We start from the raw sequence: 17,777 nt of genomic DNA, 5'->3' as shown, positions 1-17,777 counted from the left end.
GGTTTTTTGTCATTTTATGTCATATGTACTCTTTGTCTGCGTTTATTGTCAGTGTCAATGTCAATCAATGTCAACAAATAGGTCTTGGTTGTTTGTTTTGTTATATTTCTCTGTGTGAAATTACTGTTTATTAATAATTTATTCGTTAATATACCGAAGAAATAATAAATAATATATTCATTCAATCAATTATACCTTATTTTATTCAAATGGTAAGCATTCCCAACTTTGTTAGGTAACTATCAAATTTGAAACATTGTTGTTATGATTCAGTGGCCCTTTACTATTCAATGCTTTTTTCTTTTATTGTTGGGTTTCCGTGTAAATTGTATATTGTGTCATGATAACTGTTATAAATCAAATTTAGCGAACAAATGGACCTGTGAACCTTATTTTCTCAAAAAATTTTGCTTTGTCTTATCTCTATAGTTCTTTTTTGATACAAAAAACTGTATTGTTCCTATTTTTTTTTCTTTAGTTAGCTAATAGTAAAATGGTTGGTAACAAAATAACAACAAATTATTGATATGATTTATTTAATTTTCATTAAAGGACATTATCTTGTATATACAATGTTGTGTTACTAATGTTATTTACATTATGTGAGATAAAGTCAAATTGCAATAAACATCATATTATAATTGCCTTGAAGATAATAGCTATTTATATTAATAATATTCAATAACTTGGAATCAACTTAAAGTATAAAGGAATTAGGGTAATAAAAGATTATAGACATATGCCTATATTGTCAGGTAGTCTGAAATAAATGTTTTATATTCAGAAATTATAATTTACTAAGTAAGCAGTACTAAATTGAGTTATATCTGTAGCAAATATTCATATCTACAATGTGCATAATCTATGACATATGAACCTATAAATAAAATGGTACCTTGGTATCTTGCTATATAATAATAATGAAGTACATGACATATTTATCTGTTCACAAAGCAAGGAACGTTCCAGAACTATTATGTTTATGAAAGTTTTTGCTTGTTCCAGATAGCTTTAAAACTGGCAACATGAAGGAAGAAGAATTAAAATATCTTCTTTACCTTCTTGATGATTTAAATGAAACAGTATTTGAAGTAAGTAATTTAAAATAACACTTTGATGTATTTTGAGAGTATGTGTACATTTTTTTCCCCCGTAACATTGTATTTAAAAAAAAAAACTCTTGCAGGAAATTTTACAAATCTACTACAATGCTGAAGAATTAAAACCATGCAATGACTTATCTGAAGAAACAACAGAATTCTTTAAGAGAAACCTTAGAAGTAATCCCGTAACCACATCAGAGATATTGACATATATACAAGAACAAAAATGTGAAAACAATTCAAATATAGATAAAATTCAAACAGTATATTTAGATGTTTTGAAACATGAATTAACAATTTATAATAATACAGATAGATTGGTCACCTTACTGTCTTTAATAAAGGTAAATAATAAATTCTTGCCTAAATTCATAAATGAGGTACTAAGACCTTTATCGGAGGAGCCTTTAAGGCAATATAGGAAGCAAATTTTGCTCAGTCTGATACCCCAAGATAGACCTGAAATTTTAAGCACAATTTCAGATTTGATGCATAAAAATGAACCTCAGAAGGAATTTAAATTGACACCAGAGTATATGCTCGAATTATGCTATCAGGATAAAACACACTGGTTGCTAAAAGCGGCCGAAATATACAAAGAACAATTGCACGATATGAAAAATGTCACGTTCAAAATAAACAATTTCACTAAACAGATTATAATCATGGTGCTTATTGATCTCACTAATTGTCCAGAAAGCTATGATTTACCATCTCTAGTACACCAATTAACTAATATATTTTCAATCCTCGAAGCATATACAACAACCGACCATCAGTTACAATTCTACATAACTGAAATTAAAAGAGAATTAACGGTGATTAAATTTTGTCTAGAAAACAATTGCAAAATTATGACCACATCTATTTTAAGCCAGGTTTTAACGCAAAGCGCTTTGACGGTGATATCCCAAGTGTGCAGGCTCTCCAAAATAGATCGATATAAAGTATCAAGACTGTTGAATACAAACAACGATTTTATATCAGAGTTAGTGACATTGAGTGATAAAACAGTTGCCAAGAACCAGAAACCACTAAGCGCTAATTGGGACACATCGACGTATAACAGTTACTGTGCGGTCACAAAAGTAATAGACACCATACTCAACTCTACCGAAGGAATAGAGAATACGCAAGACATGAACGTGTCTTTAGAAGATATCAAACGTTTAATTCTATCGATCCAACCTCTTCATTACTGCATCGAAGTTATAGAGACGATATATTCTTGTTTATTTCTACGCTACGAGTATTTCTCGTGCTACGAACACACACAAGACTTACCTTGCGGCACCCATTCCGAATGCTCATACTTTTATTCAAAAAAGCAAAGTAAGCAATCAAAAATATTCAACAGTTCAAGTACTGGATTCATGTGCAACTCGTTTACAACTCAAGTCATATTAAACACGTTAAAAATCTGCTTAGAGACATTAGCTGAGAGAAAAGATAATAATAACGAGGATGTGGCTCCTAATATCTCAGCGAGATTTAAAAAGATGATCCAAGTGGTGAATCATTCTATTTGGAAGTTGCAACTGGTGTCGACTCTCTCGCCCGACATTAGTCCTTTACAATTAAGATTGTGCTTAGATTATGTAGAGGTGGACCAAAGCAGCGATGATGAAGACCGAGAAATGGAATTAAAGGCAGCAAGAAGAAAACCAAAAGTGAGAAGACGACATACCAACCCTAGACCGGACGCAGAGCACGCTTTACTCGCGTCTACTGTCTCGGCGACTGATGATGGTATGTTAAATGAAGAGGTAGTACGTAAAATGTATGAAATGATGATGAATTTAGCTTTTTTTTTGCAATAATGAAATGTTTATATATTTCAGCGTATGTCACGAAGGAAAATAGTATTGACTTCATATCCATAATGTTGGCTAAACCGAATTGCTTGGTGGCGCTTGCACTGTATCACAACGACTTTCCGAAAGCAAATCAAATTTTAGAGGTAAGCGTTCATTTGAATAATCTCTTCTCTAGATTAAAATCTTGTTTTTATATCGTTCTTATAATATGACCAAACTTCTCATAGCTCTCTTTCTCGCGTTCACTCGCTTCGTAGCAAATAACTCCGGAGTTGGGTATATTTAATACCCCAGGCGGGTTCATGACGTAGTATTGCTTAGCGTCCTCTATAGTACGTTGGGGTTGCAATAGCTTGCAGCATAAGCAGCAACAGCACCAACCTGCAACAACAGTCACATCAATTCACCACATGGTAGATCTTTTTGAATTCCAAAAGGCTTTCTAGTCGTCGTCAACTATCTTTTTTACCTATAATACTGTCTGTATTATAGGTAGTAAATGTTTAAAAAAAACATAGAGTAAAGTATTTGTTTTAGTTTATTGATACTGACCTTTAGTACACCACAAAGGCACAGCTACAACTAGGTAAACGACCAGCCATATCTTTAAGTTGTTCCACAGTCGTGCTATTATTACTTTTGGAGATTGTCTTAACGTTTCATTAATTAAACACATTACATCATTAACTGCAATGTGACTTCCATCGCCATCTGCGTAAATACAATTCTGATTAATACTTCCTTAGATCATGAAGAATACGAACTCTGTCTTTAAAGATTATTAAACGAATCATTCGAATTTCAAACTTGGAAATGATATACTTCTGGAATATTTAGTACTTGCAGTTGCACGCGATTTCACCCGCGTGTTATTAAAAAATAAAGCCTATGTTACTCATAGATAAATTACCTTTCTAATGGTGAAATAATTTTTGAAATCGGCCCAGTAGTTCCTGCATGAATCGAATACGTACAAAAATACAAATCTTTCCTTTTATAATATCAGTATAGATTTGTAAATTTTTACGTTATCCAACTAACCTTTGGTAACGATTCCGTCTGTATTATCCGATCCTATGTAGTCATTTAATAGTTCATCGTAGTCATAGTCTATTTCTTCAGCTGATACTGTGATATCTCTTTTATGAACAATGTGATTTGTTGTCTGAAATATTTCGTATTAATTTAACCGATATATCTATGTAGAGGATGTGCATTCGAATCATATTCCGTGATCCACTTTCATTGCATTGATCTCAAGTATTATGTACTAACATTTTCAATACTTGTATTGTTGTATTTATCAGATTTTTTAAAAATATCCGTATCGATATCCAGTATTTCCTCAGTCGGAAGTGAAGATTTAGTTTTATAATATTCTTCTTCAGCTAGTCTATAATAATCACAAAATTATGTACAATACAAACGAATTTCGTGATTAACATTGCAGTTGGAATTTCCCACGTAATCAAGTAAAATAACAATCGTCCAGTTAGAAGCTTACATTACCTATTTAAATCGAATAACATTTCGTTTATGTTTTCTATATTTATATCCTTGCTATCTATCATTTCATAATCGTCAGGGCTTAAAAATTCTTCGATAGAATAAACTGCACTGTCTTTCATCAGTATGTTGAAAGAATCTTCAAAAGTACGACTCTTTACTTGTATTATATTTGTAAATAGCATTAAGACAAATATATTTCTCTTAATCATTTTTATCTTATTAAACTAAAAAACTTTAAAATTCTAACATCAGAATGTCAAAGCGACTTTTTAATGTTAAAAATTTTGACATTTCAGATTTACCTCTCTTGTTGTAAAGGTTCGATAGGTTTTGTTTTTTATAATTTTTATATTATTTATTTCTGATGGGCGTTATTGTATTTTCAGATGTTCGATTTGGCTGATTCAGAAATTGCTACAGAAGTTCAATTCACGGAGCAATTACGACATCTGGTAGCAAAAATTAAAAACATAATTTGCTACAGAGACAACATACGGTATCCTACTAAGGAACTGTCGGCGTTGTCTGTCGTATCTACAGAGGTGATGGGGCTAGTTGAAGGATTTCTCGCATCGAATCGGGCACCAAATTCCTTCGATATCATAGAACTGGCTGCACGTCATCCGCACCTCCAGCTCTACAATCACCAGAACGCACCGTTCATAAATGCCGTAGATATTTTGCTGAGCAGTGGACTCAACAGAGAAATTACCTATGGCCTCATCAATGTCGTCGAAAGAAAACTGGCCGAAGTCCGATGCAGCACCGACGTATCCGCCGTAAAGAAGACTAACTATATTCGTTTCGTCGAGGACGTTGCCAGTGTTACCTTCGAAATATTCGGCAACACTGAAAAATCATTCGATTTCGTCGACAACATATGCGGCTTGATCACCGACTGTCGGATACCCATCAAACATAAAGAATTCTGCAAATTGAATCAACTATCGAAAGAATTGAGACAATCGTGTCAGGATCTCGAGGATGTTGTCAATCCGAATCGAGGATCGTATGACGAGAATCTATTACAGAAATACCATCAAATATACATGAATGTCGTCGCCGCATCTGACAAAGATATATGCAATATCGCCGAGGTATCCCACAATGGGAACAAGAAAGCGAGAGTTCATTACCTGCGAATGTGCTACATGTACACTAAATCCGTCTCACAGTTAGAGCAGGAAGACAATCGTTCGACAGACTCCGGCTCAGACGCTCCATACTTCGTTATATTGGAGCGACATCTACACGACATTTTCGGAAACATGATCAACAACAAAGACATCCCAGTCACATATCTGGAACCGATTTGCAAAAAGTTGAACGTCAATCTGATACCAAAGCTTATATTAAACTTTTGTCCTTCGATTACGTTAGTCGGACCTCAGAAAGAGGCTACAGAAGAGAATTTCAACAATCTACTACAAGTCGTGTACGATTTTAAAAATCCCGAGGAGAATCTATTTCTTGAGCCGACGGCAAACTTTGCTCCGTTGCCGAGGTCGCCGGATACACAATGTCTCACATACATTGTGTTACATAATTGGGTTCTAGCTCATATCATAAAGAAAATACATACTTCATTAAACGAAAGCAGCATGCAACAGAGCATAGACTCTCGCACCAAATGTTTGAACAGATATATGGATCTTGAAAGATTCGAGCGCACGAAAGTGTTATTCGATGGTAACAAATATCTGGCGTCGCTCCATACCACTATCGATTTGGACAAACTATTTTTATTTATGCCTAGATTATTGGAATCGGGTAAGATTCTCCAATCTTTGAAGATTATTGACTCATTGTCCGAAAGGCAATTATTGAGCAGCGCGAATTTGCTCAATCTGAGGGATTTAATTCTTTTCAAACTGGCTACGAATCCCAAAATGACCAGTAACTGGAAGCATTGCCAACACTTGAAATGTCCAGAATTAAAGTTAGATTTGATTCTCAATAACTTGAACTGTTGGCCGGCAGAGGGTGCAACGGAAGTATTGGATTATTTGCGGTTCATTTTAGATCCCATCGCTGTAGAAGAAGGACTATATGAGAAATGCAGCGATTGGATTGTGAAAATACCTCTATATGAACAGGTAACATTGATTTAAAGGGACAAGTATAATTTGCTTTGACATAGTTGTCGAAAGAATAACATTTATTGTGGCTTCAAAATAATAAGCTTTGATAATTATTACAGATAGCGACAATCATGGGAGTTGGCCATTGGTACAATGTGTACGAGATGTCTATACAAAATCCGGAAACAATTATAGAAATATTAGTAGACAGCCAACAGGTAAGAATGAATCACATTCCAGGTCGTCAAAGGTAAGAAAAAAATAATCTTGTATTTATATTTTTATTGTAATTTCAGTTCAAGCTGTGTTTGGAATGGGCTGATGTCCACGATGTGTCGGAACACATGAAGAATTTGATCGTTGTGAATCTTTTACGACAACTCTTTGAATACACGAACCAAGCCACGCCGGATATGATCAGAGAACTACTATCACGGCTCTCGCCATCACAAGCAAATGACCTCATACAAGAAGAGATGGCCAAAGTACGCAATGTAGAGATCCTTCAAGTGTGCGTAGATTACATCTCCGAAAATTCCTACGACTGGAAATCCTTCGAAAACATCAAAATCGGCCTACAAATAATGCTCGGGATCAATCCGAACTTGAGAAACGCATTCTGGGATCTAATAGAAAATCCTCTATTAATGATCGAGCAGTTTCTAATGAATGGAAAATTAGAAACTCTAACTGATGTGATAAATAAAATAGCACCAAATCTTAAGAAAGATCCGAGCGGTGATAACCTCTATTACAATATAAAATCTATTGAAACATTGGTGATATCTCGGAACGCTGTAGACGCGCTACTTCGGTATTACGCGGAGAAAGCTTTAGACATGAGGAATCCTAGAAACGTGTCTCCTACACCTTTGAAGCCGTGGGACGATTCTCTTCTTCAGTCTATAGATTCGATAAACCTGGAGGCTGCTTCTCGTCCGTTCCTGATGCCGGAGCAGGTGCCCAGCAAGGAGCAGTGGGTGGAGGACCACACCACGGACCGTTGCATGATGTGCAAGATCTCTATCTTCTCTATGATCATACGGCGGCATCATTGTCGACGATGCGGACGGCTCGTTTGCCACGCCTGCTCCAGACATCGGATGCATGTAAGACTTGTAGTATAGGGAATAGAAGTTAGCACGACGGGAATAAGAGTCCTCTTATGCTTGACGTGCCAACATCTTGGATAACGAATGCTTTGCATATTACAATTTCTTCACCTATGTCGATATTCAGGTCCCGACATACCCCAGTGGTGTGAAGTTCCGCGTCTGTGACGACTGCTACACACAAACGATGAATCGGCGTCCGAACACCGACCAGGACAACTTGATTCTCAGCAGCCACTCGGACTCCGCGGGCAGCGCGGTCACCTGCATGGACTGGTGCCTCTCCTCCAGCGCGGAGAAGAACGAAGCCGTCCGCAATGAATTTAGCTACGAGTTCACGCCTAACGTCACACTGTGTCTCACTATTATGAAGATGCATTCACCTAATTTGGATTATCCAAGGTTTGTAATTTAATACTACTGGTATCATTTTTAAAAGTGTGATTTTTATATTTTACGAGCTGTCGCCCGCAAACGTCGTTAGCGCGAATTTGGACCACCCGTTATTTTGTTTTTCTTTTTAACTATAAAATTCTACAGATGATAGTAATTCGTTGTATTCATATTAGCGGTATCATAAGGCGATAATCACAATATCCAGGTTCCTGTTGGACCGGAGTGACGAGGTGGGCCGGGAGCTGACGAAGGGCGGGGACGCGCGGCTGCTGGTGCAAGCTCGCCGCTCGCTGCTGCTCGCCGCCGCGGAGCTGTACTCGCGCACGCCGCAAGAGAAAACGTAAGTCTTTGTCCATGTAGAGTAAATATCACCTAACGCGAACGCTGAAATGTTAAAAAAACTCTTTGAAGCATAATAAGCGGCTTAACCGATTTTAATACAGTTTCTCTATTGTATAAGTTTCCCTTTATATTTTAATATCAATGTTGTTATAAAAAGGAGATTTGTATTTTTGTACGTAACGAGTAAACTTAAGCAACTTTTGGACCGATGACAAAAAAACTATTGCATTTAGAAAGTTACATGATAACTGATTTTCATGACACTTTTCTTCTAATGTCGCGCAAAAAAAGTCGCACTCAAAAGCTAGTCGTTACATAAAAAGTTGGAAGTCTGTGGCTAAGTTTTAGAATTTTCCTAGCTTTCCTCAGCGACTCCGTCCGCGAGGAATCAAAAAAAAAAGTATGTAGCCTATGTGTTCTTCTAGTGTATACTTTGCATCTGTACCAAATTTCTTAGAAATCCGTTCAGCCGTTAAGGCTACAAACTTTAACAAGCATCTATCCATCCATCCATCTAAACTTTCGCATTTAAAATACTACTATGAAGTATAGCTAGTATGACTAGTGTGATTAAAAGTTCCGCGTCATTATTTCTACTCGTATCATGTTTATTCCATTCTATATATCCTTTGACAACATACTCACGTGTTAGTGGTGGGTCGCGTGTGTCGGAGGCGGGCGCGGCGCACGCGGCGCGCTGTCTGGCGCACGCGGACGCCATCGCCATGCTCGTGCGGCACCAGGCGCATCACCTCATGCCGCACCACCACGCACACCCAAGTCAGTACCGCATACATATATACACTGCATATACTGCATATACTGCACGAACACGATAACATCACACCTCAGTAACTGTACACGATAACAACGATTTAGTAAGTTTGTACGGTCTAAAACAATGTAACAAAATAACTGATAACGTGTTTATGAATAAGAATATCTTTATTGCACACTTACAGCCTTACAAATAAACGCGGTATAAAGTTTAACTTAGGAATAAACTGAGTATACGCAAATATTACGTTATATTAATATAATAATTTTCACTTTATATCGCGTTTATTTGTAAGTCTGTAAGTATAACTACATCAATCAATGTTGCTTTGGCTTCTTAACTTAGATTCCTGTATTTAAGAATTAACTTCCCTTACAAAATTATACATTCATGTTTAGTGTAAAACAACATGTTTTTTTTCTTTGTTGGATTAATTTAAGGGACTTTCCTTGTTCGCTAATTAGACAGCTTTGTAGACTATTTAATACATTTCTAACTGTACGTTTTGCTTTGCCTTTCCAAGGAGCATCTGGTAAGTAAGTAAAATGTAGTTTTAAAGTACCTTTGTTTCTATCTTTGCATTCCCCTACTTAAATGTAGAAGTACAATTTAAACTGGCAACTTTCAAAATTTAAAGTATTCTATAACTTCAACAAATAAAGTAACATATTTCATTTTTTTTATTTAAACTCTACGGACTCTTGATACGTTCTCTTATTTGCACAGTTTGTCTTTTTTTCTTTTTAACATATTTCATTGTGCTTTTTATTTTAGGTCAAATAGTACGTTCGCTATTAGAAGCTGAAAAATGGGATTTAGCTTTAGAAATAGCGACAAAATCAGGTCTTCCTAGAAACAGCGTACTCGCCGCGTGGGGTAAAGCGTGCTTAAAAGCGGGTTGTTTTAAAGAAGCTCGTAAGAAATTCTCACATTGTTTCAAAAACACGTTTAATGTGCCAATAGACGAAGACTTCGAGTATGGCAAAGAGGCTTCCGAAACACAATTTGTGAACAAACGAGTTAATACAATGAGAATGTTAGATAGAACCGGTTCTATGTCTAGTATACAATCTGATGGAAGATCTGAAGGAAGGTCTAGAACGAATCCGCCATTGCTCAATGAAATTATAAATATATTAGAAGATATGAATTATCCTGTCAATCAACAGCTGTTAAACAAGGCTGAAACTATTAAGGTACACATTTATGCATAATTTAATTCGACTTGAATTTTAAAAATTATCATTTTCCGCAAGACACGTTAGTTGGACACTAAGGTCGACCATTTGGCCATTCTGAGTGCGGCAGTTAAATCGACTATTCTAAGTTTTTTTTTTATGTTATAAGGTGGAAACGAGCAAGCGGCCACTTGAATCCACCGAAATAGAAAGCGACCACTGCCCATAGACATCCGCAATTGCAGATGCGTTGCCTACCCTTAATCTACGGAGGAGGAGACGCACATAAAGAGGACATTTCCCCTTCCTATGCTTCTCCTTCACCGTCAAATCCACTTTTCCTTTCCATCTTTTTCTCTTAAGGGTGGAAAGGGAAAGGGACTAAAAGTTCACAAACATACTAAAAATAGAAGTTAATATTGATTTAATTACTGTAATAAATATATGAAGTCTTTATTAAGACTTTATACAAATTAATTTCGTAATATAATTTCAGAATACAAACGCAAAACTAGCAACAATGAATACAAGCAGAAAGAAAATACCAATAACTGAACCAGCTTTAAATATAATGCACACACTCGCAAGCGTTAAAAAAATAAAACAAGGCGATTACAGCGACTTCCAAACGGCAACACTACCGCCTAAGAAATCACTCGCTCAAGGTCTTTTAAGAAGAAATAATAATCATCAAGAACCAAAAGTCGATCATCAACATAAAAGACTGGATCCATTCTTCTATAAAGAATGTGTTTATTATCTCTCTAACTACGGCTCTCATGTCGCTAATATACTGTTCTATATGAAACACAGCGATATGGCCGAAGTAATGAGGTATTGTTACGATAATATGGTCGACAAGGAAACTTTTACAGAAGCAGTATATATGGAATGCCTTAAAAAGGATAAGGTGAATGAAATGCTGAAAGCTATGGGAGATATGGACAGTACGTTGGAATTGTGGGCTGTAAGTTTTCTCTATTATTAAAATAATTAGCTTTCAGCCGCGACTCCGTCCGCGCGGAATTTAATAAAAACAAATGGAAGTAGCCTATGTGTTCTTCCAGGCTATCCTCTACATCTATGCCAAATTTCATCGGAATCCGTTCAGCCGTTTAGGCTACAAACTCTAACAAACATCCATCCATTCATCTAAACTTTAGCACTTATACTCGTACCATTAGTTTTGTTTAGAACTTTTATGTTCCAAATTTTGAAAATATATAAAACAGTAAAACACAAAAAATACTTGGTATTTTCGTCATTAAAATCATACTTACTAATATCGTAAATCCAAAAGTTTAGATGGATGGATGGATGTTTGTTAGAAGGTTTCTCTAGAACGATTAAACAGAACATGATATTTGTCGCAAATGAAGAACATAGTTTAAAAAAAATGCTACTGATATTTGCTTATACTTTATACCGCGTTTATTTGTAAAGCTGAAGACTATGCTATTTTTAAATTCCGCTCGGACAAAGTCGTGAGCAAAGCTAGTGTGAGTACAAGTTATTGATGTACCAGGAGTACATAATGCACGTGTGCCGCACGCTGGAGGGCAGCAAGCGTATGGAGGCGCTGTACGCGCTGCAGTGCGGCACGGGGCAGCACGCGCGCGCCGCCGCCACGTGTGCGCTGCTGTACGCGCGCCGCACGCCGCACGCCGCCACCGCCACCGCCACCGCCCCCACACCCACCCCCGCCGCAGCCCTCCTCGCCAGGCACCACCACCTCGCCAACGCGCTGCACCACCTCTCCCAGTGTGTGCCCTCCACCACCAGTTAGTATTGCTTTAATCAGGTTCAAACTGGACAAAACTGGTTTTATAAACCAGTAAACTGTAATGGATGTTGTAAGAGAAAAAGATGATTATTGCGTGTTTACAGATCTCAATGTTAATGAGTGGTTTACAATTGGCCAGTACAGTTGGTCAGTAGCATTCAATAACTGAACTATCAATCGACTGGAATAGTATAAACGATAACGGGCACCCGGGAATCCATACAATCTATGACTTGCCGTCCGAACTGTCCAACTGTACTAAGCATCAATATCTGGACTGCCATAATGTAAACACTTACAGGCGCTAATAAGTCCATACATTCATACCTAGTTTGTGCGACTGGACAAGTGTGAACCGGGTATAATAGTTATTTTGTGTGACATTCTCAATTCTAATTTCCAGAGATAAACGATCCGAAATCCCTGCAGTTTAACATTGATAAAGCGACCATAGACAATTTAATGACGACAATAACGAGACAGATGGAACTGAGCAAGTATCTAGCGGCGTGCGAGGCGAGCAATAGATTGAACGAGAAAGTGTTCACGGAAGTGATACCGATGCAGAGCGCGCACGCGAGCAGCGCCACAGACTACAGACCGCTCACTCTGTTCGGTTCCAATACAGATAAAATAAGACTCGTCGCCATCGTACTGGCCACAGGACCGAGTATCGAGAGCGGATTCGATTTAGCGTTCAAGTATGTGGATGTTTTTAAAATGTACAGATTTCGTACAAGACCATAGACAAGAGAGCAAAGTTTGTTCTGTTTTCAAATTCCGTTAAAACAGTTTTAATTTTTAATTCTATTGGCTATTTTAAATGTATTTATCGTTAAATTAAAAAATGAGTTAGTTTTTTGTATTTATAGTAATTTTATAGTTTTAGCACTTTTTTTTAGTATTAGTATTGACATTTCTTGTTCAAAACATGTTTTATTTTTTAGAATTATAACAGAACATAAATTGGATTCTATGAACATATACACTCATGTGGCCAAATACTTAGTGAATACCGACAGATTTATGGAAGTCAAGACGTTAGCTAAATGTATAAGAAATTCCAAAGAGACTGCTGCCAAGTAAGTATTTTTATTTTTATTTTTCGAACGTCTGACTCCTAATTTTTCTCCCCAAAATAGGTGGAGAGGATCTAATCATTAGGATATAATTAACTGTTAAGGCTCTAAATCGAAACAAAACAGAAGTTATGACCTATCCGTTTATACAGATCAGTGTCAATACGAAGCTGACTTTAATAAAGAAGGATAATGAGTTATTCTTTTTAGATTATCATTAGTACCATCTTATTTGTTCTTAATATTTACGACTGCTTGTTTGATTATTCCCTTAACTCCTACTTAGGCGCGGATTCCTTCAGTGAGGACGTATAGTAAGGTGATGATGTTTGATTGTGTGTGTGTGTTTTACTTAGGGTAGGCTTTAAGTCCCTCAGTGGGTACGTATAGTAAGGTGGTGTTTGAGTGCGTGTGTGTGTCGCAGCCTGATGAGCGACCAGGTGCTGGAGTGGGGCGTGGGCGCGGTGGTGGCGCGCTGCGAGGCTCGCGGCCAGCTGCACGACGAGCAGGCCGAGCTGCTCATCGCGGACGTGCACAGCGTGCCCATCAAGGTATATACTATATTTCTCATAAGTGAAACTAAATTGTTACAGTTACTAGCCTTTAAGACATGTTTTTTGTCTATGTAGGTTTTATGATCCTTCTCTCACTGGGATAAACATTGCTTGACTATATGTTAGAAAGTTATGATAGATGTCAGAATTCTTATATGAATAACGCATATTCCGTTTCATTTAGGTACGAAAAAAGGCGTTAAATCTTTGTCGTGTCCTTTGCTATTTTTAGACATTATAATCGTTAAAACGTAAACCTACTTCGATACTCAGTCTATCGATTCCCGCCGCGGATGGAATGGCTCGCTTATCCTTTAATCCTTCTGCTTGACATTTGACAGATGTCATAGGGACGGGACGTGTATGTCAATGAACTAGTGTTGTGCCGCTACTCGGGCACGGTACCGATTTCTTTAACACTATTGACACCTTTTTTACGTATTTTCGTCCGCGACTCCGTCCGTGTGGTATTAAAAAAAACCAAGTAGCCTATGTGTATTTCCAGACTATCCTCTACATGTATGCCAAATTTCATCAAATCAGTTCAGCCGTTTAGAACAAACACTAACAATTATTAATCCAAACTCTTACAAACATTAATCCATCCGTCTAAACTTTCGCATTTATAATATTAGTATGATTGTAATTCATCCGTTATTTTCCTTGGATTATTAGCATAGGAAAGTCTAATTTCCACTTAGCGGCTGACGCGGTGCCGTTCAGTGTAAATAGACCTTAACTGTTTGTCAGATATCGTGCTACCTGACATGTCGCAACGTGAGCAGCGCGTACATCCTGGCGGCGCGGCTCGAGCGCACCAGCGAGCTGCGCCGCGTGCTGCAGGAGGCGGAGCGCCTCGGCAACGACCATGTACGCAACGCCTGCCTCAAGCGACTCACTAACAAAAACCTTTTACACTAGGATACAACAAAAATCCCTACCAATAATTTCTACCTTGTATCGAAGTTTACAAACATCTTGGCAGTTCTGAACTTTAAAAGCTGAGTAAAACAAATTAAGGGGCGTTGCAATTTCCCTTGAACCGCCAATTTTTTTGATACATACCAAATGTGTATTTCGAATATCATATGTATAGTAATATAGTTATCCAATGTTCTTACGGTGAGGGAAAACATCATAATGTATATCTAAAAAAAAAATCAGAGATGTAAAGTCACAGTGGGCCACCGCGTTTGATTACATCTAGCTTGGTTTTGAACCTCTCAATTAGTATGTTTAGGGAAATTATGCAATTTTCGATTTCAAATTTTAAACTTTGCTCAAACATGCAATATTATATTAATAAATATTTTATGCAATACAAGGTTTATTAAATTTTGCTGTTTTTCTCATTTTAGAAGAGAGATAAGATTTTCCTCATTTCTGCTTAGATTCATGTAAGTTTTATACTAGAATGTGGCCAAATGAGAAAATAGATTTTTTTGGGTTCGTTACTACGAATTACTATAGCGAAGCGACCCATAGACAAACTAAAGAGTAGATTCGTATTATTCTTATTAGCTTTTTATCATAAGTTGTAAAAGATCTTTATTATTATTGTCAAAGATAAAAAATAAATATATTTTGTAATATTTATAATCAGTGTTAATTTGAAAATGTGCTTCCAAATAATTTTATATAATTATGAGATATCGGACTTTTAGCTTTAAGTTTTCAGTAATATAACATAGTTTATTATCTTGGCTTATTGAATTAGCTTAGTAAGTGGTTGATAAAATGGCGGCTTACTATTTATTTAGTCATTTTGTGTATAAAATCATGACCAAAAATACATAAATAAACGACTAAAGTTATTGTCTATGGGTAGAATTTAATATAGATGGTGCTAACAATATTGAGAAATCATAAAATGCTTAAACTTTTTTGAACATACTTGAACATAACTATAGGTACTATTAATGTTATAATTTGTTTAAAGTTTGGAAAACAGTATTAAATGATTTTTTTATTTGCAAAAAAGGGATGCAGTGGTAGTATAGTAGTGTAGGCAATTTTATTTTCAAAAATTATCTGTTACTGGTTTTTTTATGAATATGATACTCTTAAATAAATAAAACCTAGAATGTTGTACTTTTTGATATTATCTAGTAAATAAAGATTAAGATAAAACTATAAACCATTGAGAAACTTTTAACTAATTTAATGCATGTTGGTCTCATATTGTGATAATTATATGTAAAAATGACAAATACTTGCATCTCATCAATTTGACATTTTAATTATTCTGTAATTGTATTTCTCTACATTTTATTTTGATTAGTTTCCTTATCAGACATGTTATTTTTAATCAAATACAGTTTGCTTGTTACCAAGAATTTATTTTATTTAAAATCGTATTATATTTTTCAGAGAGAAATCTTGTGTGGAATAAAAAAATAGCCAACTATGTATTCTTCCAGAGTGTTTACATGTATACCAAATTCTGGAGACACCATCTAACAAACATCCGTATATCCAAATCTTATCTTGTCATCAGTTATAAAGTTTGTAAAAACTTGTAACTAAATAGATGATGCTAATCCAATCAAAGTTGTAATGAAATAAGATTAAGCACTGACCTCATAAAGTGAGTATTTAGAAAGTTGAAAAATTCAATTTATTATCACAATGTAAAGGACTCTGTGGAAAAGATTGTCACCTTATACACAAGTTAACATAAGTATGCAACTGTGTAATAAACAGGTTATAATATAAAAAATTAAAATCTGATAGAACTGTAATATTTTATTGGAAAAAGTTATGTTATAGCCTATTATTTTTACAAAATTAACAGTGTTGGACAGATGATAGAGGATAAACTGTGCCACTGTCACCAGCATTAGTGGACTCCAACTCTTCATTTGCACGAAAGAAAAGCACAGTTCAATGGACAATCCCATCAGCTTATGTATCACAGAGGCACATGTCATCAGTTCACATTCTCCGCACTATCGCATATAACTTCAGTCTGTTAAATACCCAACTTATTGAGCTGCAATTGCTTTTTTCTTAGGCTTCTTTAATCGTTTGAGCCCAGTAACACTAATCTTTAATAAGTTTGTATAGGCAGTGCTAAACTTTTCTACATCTTCCTGATCAACAACTGTTGATATCTTTTTGCTGCTTGACTGTGCTCTTATTAGGCATTTATATTTTGGATTAGGTACTGCTGGTGTACCATCTCGTGGATGTGGTTTTGTCCTACCATCATCTGAAAAAACAATATTCAAAATTAAGTATAGTTTTATCAACTGTCTTTATTAGATAGTCTATATTTTCAGTGATTTTTCTTATAATATTTTCAAGATTCAAATATAAGTAAGTAGTTTAGAAATAGGATACAAAATAGTCCAAACCAATGTTTTATAAAAATGGAAAGGTCCTAACAGATTGATGAAAGTGTGCTCTGACAGAATGTCTGTGCCCTGGTTTTAATCTTTAAAAACAAGTATGTAATATTATTTCATAAACTATATTTCAGATTTTAGTTTTTTTTTAACTTACATCTTTTCATGGTCATTGTTACTGATCCAGATACACGGGCTTTCTGAAATAACTTTGTTAGCTCCGTCAAAAACTGCAAGTAAACGAAAATTTAATCAATAAACCCTTAAGAAAACCTTAATAAGTAATTCATTCAAAATATAAAATGTTTTACCTCATCATTCGTTAACAACACCATGATTGTGACGTAGTTGTAAGCATCGATTTCTGCAGGTATTGTTTATATAACTATAATAAATAATTCTAATTGCACATTTTTCTCACTTTCATTAATTAAAACTAAATTTTAACTTGTACCGAAGACAGATTGAATACACGTTGACTTTACGTTTATGACGTTAACGTCATCTTGTCAAACTGACATTGCAGACTCATTATTCCATAGATAGTATAACAATATAGCTATAGTTATATTCGTATTCGTTTTATGTAAAGTATTGATTTAATATGATTTTTAATATGATTTGTGTCTGTACGTTATACATTTATCATCAGATAGAGACCCAGCACGAAACTTTTGACGAAAGTATTTGCATCTTCA

At 35.7% G+C, this 17,777-nt stretch overlaps 2 protein-coding genes across 2 annotated transcripts; one reads left to right on the top strand and one right to left on the bottom strand.

Annotated features, from left to right (window-relative positions):
* The first annotated feature begins 179 nt into the window (after nucleotides 1–179).
* On the top strand, nucleotides 180–15,985 carry LOC106103863 (zinc finger FYVE domain-containing protein 26 homolog). The gene is made up of 17 exons (XM_013283774.1): nucleotides 180–212; nucleotides 1,006–1,091; nucleotides 1,187–2,852; nucleotides 2,945–3,063; nucleotides 4,816–6,525; nucleotides 6,630–6,728; nucleotides 6,807–7,619; nucleotides 7,750–8,024; nucleotides 8,224–8,358; nucleotides 9,013–9,140; nucleotides 9,913–10,334; nucleotides 10,813–11,283; nucleotides 11,842–12,097; nucleotides 12,503–12,800; nucleotides 13,047–13,181; nucleotides 13,603–13,729; nucleotides 14,483–15,985. Exons 2-17 carry the CDS (start codon nucleotides 1,026–1,028, stop codon nucleotides 14,651–14,653), a joined length of 6,891 nt encoding a protein of 2,296 aa, XP_013139228.1. The 5' UTR covers nucleotides 180–212; nucleotides 1,006–1,025; the 3' UTR covers nucleotides 14,654–15,985.
* Nucleotides 15,986–16,457: 472 nt separating this feature from the next.
* On the bottom strand, nucleotides 16,458–17,582 carry LOC106103868 (signal recognition particle 14 kDa protein). The gene is made up of 3 exons (XM_013283780.1): nucleotides 17,391–17,582; nucleotides 17,237–17,309; nucleotides 16,458–16,943 (listed from the first exon to the last, which is right to left on the bottom strand). The coding sequence occupies exons 1-3, from the start codon at nucleotides 17,412–17,414 to the stop codon at nucleotides 16,717–16,719; spliced, it is 324 nt and encodes a 107-aa protein (XP_013139234.1). The 5' UTR covers nucleotides 17,415–17,582; the 3' UTR covers nucleotides 16,458–16,716.
* Nucleotides 17,583–17,777: the final 195 nt, after the last annotated feature.

Source organism: Papilio polytes, unplaced genomic scaffold (genome assembly GCF_000836215.1).
Source record: "Papilio polytes unplaced genomic scaffold, Ppol_1.0 DF823699.1, whole genome shotgun sequence".
Lineage (NCBI taxonomy): Eukaryota > Metazoa > Arthropoda > Insecta > Lepidoptera > Papilionidae > Papilio > Papilio polytes.
This window is presented reverse-complemented; position numbering and strand designations above follow the sequence as displayed.